Here is an 11,628-nt window from a genome sequence, read left to right as displayed (position 1 = left end):
CAGCAGGTCAGATCGCAGTCAATGGCTAATTTGTCATTGAATAAAAAAGGACTTGGATGTCTACTAAGGTTGCCTGTCCACCAAAGCGGAGCGAGGCAGCGGAGCTGAGAAACGGACTAATGCGAAGCGAAATTAGATAGTAATGCGAAACCATGTTTTCCCGCTCCGCTTACTGTATTTATATGAATTTTTGAACTAGCTCGCAAGTCCCTGTCCACTGAAGAGGAGCGGAGATTTTGTGCAATCCCATGGGTTTTTCTCCGTTTCTCGGTTCCGCTGCCTCGCTCCGTTTTGGTGGACTGTCAGCCTTATACGAGTATCCCTTCCACTTTCGCCGAGCATTAATAAACCGTCGCCGTGCTAAGTCAGCGCAGGATAGGGTTAAATAAAACATAGTGGAGTAGTATCGTGTAAATTGTATTTACCTCTTACCATTATGTATAACGTATGCCGTCTGGCGTCGTCGCGCGCTCAGTTAAATGTTTTTACAAACGTTCAGATTACATTGGTCAAAATAATCGCTGCCAACGACACACACACAGCAGCCGACGATACGACGAACGGCTGCGCAGTGTGTAGTGTTACACTTGTAACAACTCGTGTACGCCCACTTTATCGAACCGCAACACAAAAGAGGTAGATAAAAAAAATTACCTCGATTCCTATCATTATTTTATAAGGCCATTGATTCTATAGCTTGGCAAATTCGTCCGTAACACTCCCGATGGTCCGCGGGGGCCGGGGCTAAGCAATGCCCCGCGCGCAGGATTTCACACCCGCGCAGTCATTCCCCTCCCGTCGCCCGCATATCATAGGTGTGTCATCAACGAATTTGCCAAGCTATAGCTATTGTTTTATAGACATATGTTTCATAATGATCTAAGTTACTGGTTACGTTTTACACGACTTAATTATAAAAAAAATAAATTAAATGAGCGCCAGTTTATCTAGGGTAGTCAAATTAACATTTTGTCCAATTCTTACATATAAATTGTAGGTATATAATTAATACAGTTTTCATCTAAAAACAATACCGTTTTAACATTATGTTAAAATATGAAACAAAATATAATTATCCACATATTTAAAACGTACGAATACACATTATTTTGTCTAATATTTTTACGTAAATGTTATAAATATTTTTTTGTATGACGCGTTATATATTAATTCTGGATCGGTCGATACAGTGAGCGTACAGGTATCTAGGCGAGGCCGAAAGCGATAACCGTTACACGAAAGCCTGGAATTGCCCGCCGGCCGCGTGTCACCGGACATACATAGGAGCGCCGGCGGCACAAACAAGTAAATACTTTTCACTTCACTATACGAAGCTAACTATATAACACATATGCAAAAATTATATACAATTCGCCAATTTTTCACTAGATTCTATAATACATAAACACTCTATATCATATAGAAATTTCCAATTATATAAATGTACACTGACAAGAATATATCGCTATCAACTTATGTACACGAGACATCTGACTTTTACATTATACGGAAGATCGTTTAGAATTATAACTCAAATACACGCAATGAAGCACCGAACACGCTGAAGAAATTCAAATGACGTCATCAGTACGCGCCATATATTTAAGGTGCAAGCGACATGCATGTCTACGTCATCCAATCGAGTTCAGTGCGGTCGGTGCAAACGCATAGATGCGCGAACAGCTTAAAGCTACATTTAACTTTAGGATTTTTACATACAATATGTCGACAGGAACCGTTCAAAAATATTTCTTTATTGGCTCTGTGGTCGTGTTTATTTTTATATATTCGGAAATTTCTATTACGACAATGATTCATAGAGTAATAAATTCCTTAATGTGAAGGTAACTTTTAACTCTTTGGTTGCGCGAGCCGCTGTGACTTGAGTGCTCGGATACACGTGTGGAATGTTTTGCTAATGTTACGCTGGACGCGAGCCAATGAACGCCAACGTTCGCCAACGTTCGCGTCCGGCGCGAGCCAGCGTTCGCATTCGTTCATTTCAGGGTTGGCACTTGAGGAGTTTTAGATAAAGTGCTACCACACTGCCATTATATAAAGTTACAGCTTACAAAAAAATTAAAAGCCATGTTACATTGTATCTAGATTATTCTAACTTGACATCTGCACAGCAGTGTGAAAATGTCTGACGTGGCAAGTTACAACAAACTAGACATATGATATGCAAAAACCGAAAATTTCACGAGAACAATGACAACATTTGTTGGCGAGAGATTGATGTAAACAAATTGCAACAAGTGATATTATGTAACTTTTGCCATAGGTTAGGTATACAATTTATAAACACGGAATACATTTTATGATATCTAAAGTGACAGTTATAGAACAAGATTGACAACATACTCGTAAAATGAAGTTACATACAGTATTACGTTTAGAGCGAATGGGAGCACCGGTACAAAGCTATCAGCTAAACGGAACGCTATTCCACACCGCAGGGTGGTTCTACATTGAGATGTGATGCGTGCGTGTTTCTATACGATTTTATCTAAACGATCGCGTAAATCAAACGAATCTGAGTCGCGTAAAGAAACTTTAATTTAATTATAATTGAAACAGCACCAAAAAGGGCACATGTCTGAAAATTTTAAATGTCCTTGTCCAGGAATTAAAAAAACTAATTACTTTCCAAACCAGTGTATAATTTCAGTAAGTATTGTGTTACATTTTGATGTTAATTAGTCTTCGAAAATTACTATAATTATTTAAATTTAATCTAAATATGTTATTAGATATTTTTCGGAATTGCAAATTCAATTAAGTAAGGTTTACTTTTACGCGATCGATTGCGCATACAAACTCTCACTTCACGATAATATGCGTTTCATATGCAGTGGCTTTCCAGTAGAGCACGAAAGATAAGAGTATTGATATAAAATTTAAAAAAAAGTTATTATTATTGTTGTTTTACACAAAAAAAAAATAACGATATTTTTTTTAGTGGGTATTTAAAGAAACAAGTCTGTATCGCGTGTTTCACGTTATAAATAGTTTGATATAGTAAACCATGTGATACAGGGTGCTGGGGAGTATTTCCCATAACTCTGGGGTTATATTCTTTAGCGACAATTAATTAAAAATGTTCAATGAACATGTGTTCTAAAATTAACGTTTTCGGAGTAAATAATATTTCTTTTGAAAATAGATCTTAAAATGTGTCTCTTAGACGCATCCTTATAATTATGACGTAGTCAAACTATAAAATTTCAAAATGCAAGGATTGATGAAGGCGTGTGTTACATGGATAGCCAGAATTATTTGAATTAATTTGTATGAAAACATAAAATGGTTTTATTTTTATGTAAAAAAAATATTAGGCTCCTATAAGTGGACTCGTCAACACAAGGTGTGTGAAGTTATGGAAAATACTCCCGAACACCCTGTATAATCTGTATTGTGTATCGCTTGTGTTGTAAACTCTATTTGGAAAATTGGAAGCTATTGTACCTGAGAATTTGTTATTTATTTATTTCAGAAAATTTATATCGAGCAGGTAATGTATTTGTTACCTGCTCTTAAGTTTTAAAATCGCTAATACAATACGATTTGCACGTCTTGTGCTAATTCAAAGACAATCTGCTAACATATTCTGTAAACGCGCCAGGGTAATATGTAATATAACATAGAGCTACATTTTTTTAAATAATCTAATACTAGCATTCGTCTCGTAGTTTTAACTGTAATACAGGGACAAAATACAATCCATGACATTTACAAATGACTTGGTGCTCTATTGATAAAAAAAAAACAATCGGTTCAGTAGATTTAGAGATTACCCATAAACCTCTTTATAATATTATAGTACTTATTTATTTAACTGATTGCTCAAACAAACATGACCAATTAGAAACCCACAATAGGTTAAAATGGTACCGATTTTATTTTATTCTTGATAGAAAGTAGAAAAGGCTTCACACAATTTATTGCTGCTGAGTCGACTAAGGCCTTATGCAAACTATAATATTTAAATGAAAATGAACCCAAAAATTACAAACATGATAAAATATGATTGTTGATTATAAAGAGATTTATTTGTATACTGAGTTAATGAAATAGCAATCGTTCAGTTTTTCACTTCATTAAGTTCATGCTATCTTGGTACTAGTAGTACTTCAATTTTAGGGCAACAAAAATAATCTATTTTACTTTGCCATACTGTAGTACAATATTCGCTTGCGAGGTTTGTATAATAATTTTATGTTACTGTGTCAATAATTTGTACGGCGCGGCGCTCGTATAATGTGAACAGGCCCTAATTTAATAATATTATAAATACTGCCACAAATATATATATATACATTTTACCCCCGGTCAAAGTGCGGAGCGACCCTAAACCTTCACGATAGTAAAAACTTAATAATAATTGTGATTTTTAACTGTCCAACTATTATAGATACTGCTGATCACAACTATAGCTTGGCAAATTCGTTCGTAACATTCCCGATGGTCCGCGCGGGTCGGGGGGTAGCGATGCCCTACGCGCACGACTTTATACACTTGCAGTTCTTCCCCCCCGCATATCATGGGAGTGTCATTAACGAACTTGCCAAGCTATAAGATATGTATTTTTTTTTGACTAATATGTAATTTTTTCATTCATTTCATCGGTGACAAGCGTCGACACTAATTGGTGTCAGATAGACAAACGGGAGAATCGAGTCCTCCAGCGCAGGGGGTCAGAAGTGTAACAAGAGGAGAGCGGGGAGTAACACGCGTTTGTCAATGATTAAATAAAAAAGCGCCTGCCGCCCGCGAAAAATTAAGTGGATGGCCTATAGTTGGACAGTAAAGCCTAGTCTACATTAGTAGACCATGTTGTGAGAATTAAGACCATTTGCATCAGTATCGAGATGCGTGCTAAAGGCCTTGTAGATGTAAATTTCTAACTAGCTCTAGGTACTACCGAGGCTAATACTTTGTGTGGAATATGACTCATCGTGATCTTTATCAGTTGTAAAAATTTCTAGCTAAGTTATATATTTTTTTAATATAACGCTTATCGATAACTGATGAAGACAAGACAAAATGTTACGTAAAAAGTCCAACCTTGCATTCGGTCTTCCGTTCCGTTTTGGTAAATATATGCCTATAAGCCCAAGATTATGTAACACAACATATCTGGGAACCAAAGGACAGACATTGTCAACCAAAATTCTTTCTTTCATTGCGTTGACACGAAAGAGCTGATATTGGGACTACTCCGCCGCTATTGTTCCTCAATGTCTCATCAGATATGTCTTTGTCGCATACTAGGCCTACTGCAATAGTTATTTTTTTTCAACTACCATAATATAGACTTGTTTATGTAGATAGCCTGAATCGGTCTTGAAAATCTCGCAACATGTCTATTAGTGTGGATGAGCCCTTACAAGCGCTGCTCAACCGAGCCTCTTTGCGTGAGCCAACCAATACTTTTGGGCAGCCAGTGTATGAGGTACTAGTTAGAAAAAGAAATATGTAGCTTCGTCGAGTGTTGCCAGTCAGTAAAACTTAAATACCCTATCACAATAATGTTTTAAGGAGAAAGAGACAGACAATTTAACGATAAATAAAAGAACACAAAAGGTTGTTAATACAACACGTGCTTGGTCTGCCGTTTCACCACGTCTGCCCGGAGTAGATTGATATGCAACAACATCTCCCATATTACATAAACATATCTATCTCTTTCTCCATATAACACATGTCCTATTTTTAGTTAATAAATAGTTAAGCATAAAATTAATATAAAATAATATAACTTTTAATATAAACGTTTTCGTTTGAACACATCCTAGCTACTATATTGCTACATTGCTTACCTACCTCGATATAAACGCTATAGAAAACCATATTTACACCATAATAGTTATTAGCTAATAATAATAAAGATTCAGTTTAAATTAAAAATCGGTTAGCTATACAATTATATACTTTATTCCATTAGCTACTGAGTTTAAAGTCCAGTGAGAGAGTATAACCATTCAAAGTCCTTATGAATCTATATACATGTGTGATTCAATATTTATTTAAGATTTGTACAATTAAAATAAAATAACACTTCTGTCAGTCGGGTAAAAAGAACATTTTATTTATAATTCCAAATGACTTCAGTCATTAATGTTCTCGAAGCCTGATCTGTATGCTATTGAATTCATTGAAGTAATTGCAATTTTTTTTAAGCAATTCCACGTCAGTTTTCCATCAATTCATAGCTCACATGGAGATAGGTCAACAATAAAATGTTAGTGGAGTACCCGCATATTTAAAAATGTTGAGACTACCCTCAAAATAATAAAATCAAGTTACACTCCCCAACTGGACAGTACAGGCGCACTACAATCTTGTAAATGCTTAACAAAATATAGCACAACTACCAATCGCTACACGGTATTTGCTAATTCGGTTGCACACAGAAGTAATACTAAACTATTTTGTGAAATTTTAAACTCTAAAGAGGTTTTAATTAGTTCGACCCGTAAGTGTTTTTTTTTTGGCAATGTTTCATCCATATTCCCGTCAAATCCTTTATTTAAAAAAGCCATTCTTATTTTTCAATAGTTTTTTGATGATCACGAGTTTAGGTTGATTTTAGTTTTGTGTCCAACTGAAGTAGAGCATAGATAAAAAAAGAAGATTACAAACGATGCAGTAACACTGTACACGAGACTAGTTTAGTGTGTGCTCACGTCTTAGTGTAATATCACACTAACGACTTTTTGTCAACATGTAAAGCTAACAACACTTCAATTCATTTAAATGTGAGATTAAAATAAACGTCAATTTCTCAATTTCTGTGTAGAGCCAAGTATTAAAATGGAGTTTTTTCTTTTTTAGGGGTGGTACTAAGCATTCAGCAAGGCATATATCCTCCATATGTATACTTTTGTATCATCATCATTATCAACCAATATTCGGCTCACTGCTGAGCTCGAGTCTCCTTTCAGAATGAGAGGGGTTAAGCCAATAGTCCACCATGCTGATTCAATGCAGATTGGCAGACTTCACACACACAGAGATATTAAAAAAAAAATCACTGGTATGCAGGTTTCCTCGCGATAATAATAAAGCCGGGATATCCTAGTGGATATGACCCCTGCCTCCGATTCTTCACAACTTTTCAGTTGTGTATTTTAAGAAATTAAATATCACGTATCTCAAACGGTGAAGGAAAAATATCTGCATACTTTTGTATACCTCCAAAATTTTGCATATGTTGCATTATAACGTGCTCACATAAAATGACATTCAGCACCTTAAGCTGTCCGTTCCGGCCAATGCCATTAACATCTAACACTGACGGGTCACACAGTAGTAGGGTAGATAAGCACACTCTCCCGAGACGAAGCTTTGTGCTTTATGGACATGCAAATAACCGGATGACGACGACATTACGAATACTCTTCCTGTTGAAAGCAAAATAAATTGTCGAGCGACAAGTCTGTAGTGTGATATTAGTGTAAGACTGTGGGGCGTTCGTCGAATTTATTACCCAATTTTTCAAAAAGAAAACAAGCCACAATTGCATGATGATCGAGAAATACACGTAACACGTCACCCGAGACCAAGTTGAGAATTAATACAATGTTTGACTGTACTTGTCTACAGCTTTAATCATGGTCAATTACTTCTGTATTGTACATATGGAATGCAGTGTTTCATAATATTCTTCATACAAAAGCTTAGCAATACTCGGTTGATGTGTATTTATTTTTATGTTTTAAGTATCGCCCGATGACAAATAAATACTTTATAAAATGTATACATACTATAGTGTTTGTAGGTAAAACGAAAATTAATATTACAAGGCAAAGCAATCACCGTTCAGGCTCAAATTCTTTTCACTAACACCATCCTTACTCCATTAGAAATAGAGTTGCTTTTACTAAAAGTCACAATATCGAAGGGTTAATTTATGTTTCAGTTTGGCCTTTTATTGTAGATGTTTAAAAACAAATCTGTATAAACCCAGAGTAAGACTTGAGTTGATAAGGTGCGTAGATATAGTATATACATAAAGTCGACTAATCTTCATCTGTATAGCTCAGGTATGATGGAGAAAAATCCTAGTTATGATTATTCAACTTTTAGAAAAGACAGTATTATCACTAACCATCAAGTAAGATTGTAGTCAAGGGCTAACTTGTAAATAATAAAAAAAAATATTACGTCTATTCACTGTTGCATATACAGATACAACACACCTGAGTCACAAATTGGCTGATTAAAATGTCAAAATAAAACATCACATGTGTCTTGAAATGAAACAGTCTTTCTGGATATTGGCATAATTGGTGTCCAGACTACGGACTTGGTTCCTACAGGACCGGCAGGCTTGTCAGATAAAGGACATGTCCAAAAAATGGGACTTTATAATTTATAAGCAGGTCGATAGTATTTTATACGGATAGAAGATACAAATTGCTGTTTAGAAAATATTTTTCAGAATTTTTGAAACACGCATTAATTAGAGAAATATTTTTTATTTCGCTCCCTTGTCTACAAATTAAACATAGGTCATAGACAATACAGTAAAATTGTTCAAAACAACCAATAAAAATAACTGGAATTTAATTCATATCCGCTGTAAGCTGTCAATGTCATGTAAGACAGAGAAGTATGAAACAAAAAAAATCTTTAAATTACCTTACAAACTTGTCTTGAACGAAAGCGGCTACGAGAAGATCACTGACAATCTGTCAGGGTGTGAGTTACGAGCATGTTACCATGATAAAAATTCTTAAATTAATGTTGTCAGCTAATGCTAAAAAAATTACATTTAATTTAATTAGTTAAAAAAAATGCGGGTTCCAAAAAAGAAATTATTTTAGGTTTTATACCCTATATTTTATGTTCTTTTAAGATAAAAATAATTTATTCTGCTTACTTTAAACTCTGAATAAAAGTCCAGCCTCCATACAAAATTAAGACATATCCTTTATGAGTTATTAAATGTTTACATCGAGTAATTTGTTTTGGTTAATATAACCAACTTTTTGTGTTAAACAGTTTAAATTTTTAAACTGTTTGCAAGCACATAATTGGGTTTGGGTACTGTACAGTGTACATACATCGCTACGTATCCCAGCACAGCGTTAGTGGACAACCAGTCTAACGACAATTACTACGAGCACGACACACCCCAGAGCCTTTCAATTCAATTCTTCAATATTATTAATAATAATTAATTAATAAATACATGGAATACACGTTTAAGTACATTTTGTAAAACTACCCTCGGAGCACTTCCATTAGTTATTTAAATACATTATTATTATATTATATTAATATAAAGCGTTACGCTACAACGATTTTATTCAATTATTATACACAGATGAGACTTTTATTTATTATCGTAATAATAACAACACTTTTATTTTCCCTTTCAAAAAAATGTAGCAACACACTTAGTTTCGACGTATCCGCTGAATTTGACTAGAAAAAAATATTTCTTTACATTTGTAACATGCTTTTTATTGTCTTTGAATACAAAAGACCGTAAAAATAACTGCCTTCTATGGTTTCAAAATGATAACTGTAATGACGTCAAACTGATCAGATTTAATTCATAACACATTCATAGTACAATAATAATGAAATTACCTAATGGGAACTGCCAATGGATTCTGTCAAAGGTGTTGATGACTATAATAGCACACTATCCTAAAATTTTGAATTCAATTATTATTTAAAAATTATTTTGTACCAAGCAACTTTGGCTTTAATTGAATTTATACCTTTCCAAGTTAACACAAGCAATAATCTAGTAATCTGAGGACTTCATAATTAAACATCACAGCATGGTAACGAGTGAAACACTTCTATGGAAAATCACAAATGACGTCACAATTACGATTTCAATATCATAGAGAAACAGTGTCCTAATTGTATATGCGCAGCTCTAAGAATGTTGCCATATTATAAAAAGACTATCAGACCATAGACCATAGTAAAATTCCCATACACTAGGAGAACTATTTAGCAGTACACTTTTTCCTATTTTGTTGATACACTTTTCTAAATAAATTACATTTAAATAAATAAAAACCAATTATTTACAATTGCATAAGACGTGAGTCGTCAATGTCCATATTTTTTAAATTAATTGAAATTGTTTGTTACGTTCAGGTCGAAAGATTAGAAAACTTTTAAAACAAAAAAATAAATTCCATGATGTTTTTAAAAATCTGGTTGAAAACTTTGGTCTTTAACCAAATACATTAAAATATATATGCAAGCATTAAAAACTCTTTTGTCTATGAATGAGAAAATATTCAATCGATCAGACATCAAGGTACCAACCGATTCAAACTGCAGTACCAATCTAGTGTATAAAGTTGAAAAATTTGTATCTTTGTACAACTTGATCTTAAAAACTACCAGACTTATATGAATGTCTATTACGATCTACAGTTAAAAATAAAACGAACCAATTTGTGGTACATATTAACTTAACTAATGTTTGCTAACTAAACCAATTTTGGCGAAATTTGGCACCGAGTCTTTTTATACCGAAATACTACATTGGATAAGATTATCACATACACCCATGTAAGTTAATGTTAAGGAATTGACGTACTAAGACTATGTAACTCTTTAAGTTATGTTAACCAAACTCATTCAACAAATTATGTTTGAGCAACGAGTTTTAAAGGGTATTTTCTCAAGGTTAATTACCATTTTCTAATACTGACACATTACATTCCTGCTAAAGAATGCATCTAGCAGCCATTTGCAATAATGTATCTATCCATATCTATGAGTCGCTTGCAACATTGTTATAAGTCAAAAAAAACTCATCGGATGGCATCAAAAACAGCCTCGAAAATGGATTTCAGTATAACATCAAACGCAATTGGCACTACAATACGAATCGCATCGCTACACGGCACTTCTGATATCAGAACGGTACACAATAAATAAACTGGTAGTTCTATAATACAAAACGTAATGTCCAACACATAATACTAATAGTCTGTAACGCGTGGAGCCCGGCGGCTCAGGAACGCTAAGTCACGGCTCGGGCACCCTGCAGCGTACCTCGGGCACGCTTTGCCGCCACTCGGGCACGCTACGTCGCGGCTCGGGCACGCTGTGACGCGGCTCGGGCACGCTGTGGCGCGGCTAGGGGCACGGTTATGGCGCGACTAGGGCCGCCTAATTAATGGTGTGGTGTCAGGAGGGCGGCGCGTGGTCGTGCGGCGCGCGCGCCGTCCGCTCCGTGCCCGATACTAGCAGGTTGTTGTACTCCACTTCGAGGATTTGTCGCGCCTGGCCGATAGAAATCCACAATCAGTTATTTCTTTACTTATTTATACTCTACTCGCATACCACATAGAAAAGAAAAAAAGGAGTTTGTTTTAGTAAAACTTCTTTAAAAAATATAATAATACATGAAAGAGAAATTTCAAATTTAGTAGCGGACAGTACCGCCATCTCTTTTCAGATTCGGCGCTAGGATTACTTTCTGTGTTAGTTTTATAAAAAATACAAATCAATAATCTATCTATTTATTAGGAAGTAACCGCGGTGACATCAATGATCCAATTCATATTGTGCGAAAAATGCACCCTAAGGGGGTAAACACAGAATTTCTGGTGGACGGGGTAGAGGTGTCTGCTAATTTTA

At 35.0% G+C, this 11,628-nt stretch overlaps 1 protein-coding gene across 6 annotated transcripts in view; it reads right to left on the bottom strand.

Annotated features, from left to right (window-relative positions):
• Window positions 1-401: 401 nt before the first annotated feature.
• Window positions 402-11,628, bottom strand: part of LOC112044486 (liprin-alpha-1) — a 178,780-nt gene continuing 167,553 nt past the window's right edge. For all 6 annotated transcript variants that reach the window (XM_052885083.1, XM_052885087.1, XM_052885084.1 and 3 more), the window contains one exon: window positions 402-11,271. In XM_052885083.1, the coding sequence (XP_052741043.1) occupies window positions 11,176-11,271 (96 nt within the window). In that variant the 3' untranslated portion in view covers window positions 402-11,175. The remainder of the gene's footprint in view (window positions 11,272-11,628) is intronic.

Source organism: Bicyclus anynana, chromosome 13 (genome assembly GCF_947172395.1).
Source record: "Bicyclus anynana chromosome 13, ilBicAnyn1.1, whole genome shotgun sequence".
In the NCBI taxonomy this organism is placed as follows: Eukaryota; Metazoa; Arthropoda; class Insecta; order Lepidoptera; family Nymphalidae; genus Bicyclus; species Bicyclus anynana.
Note: the sequence above shows the minus strand (reverse complement) of the source record. Positions and strands in the feature narration are given on the sequence as shown.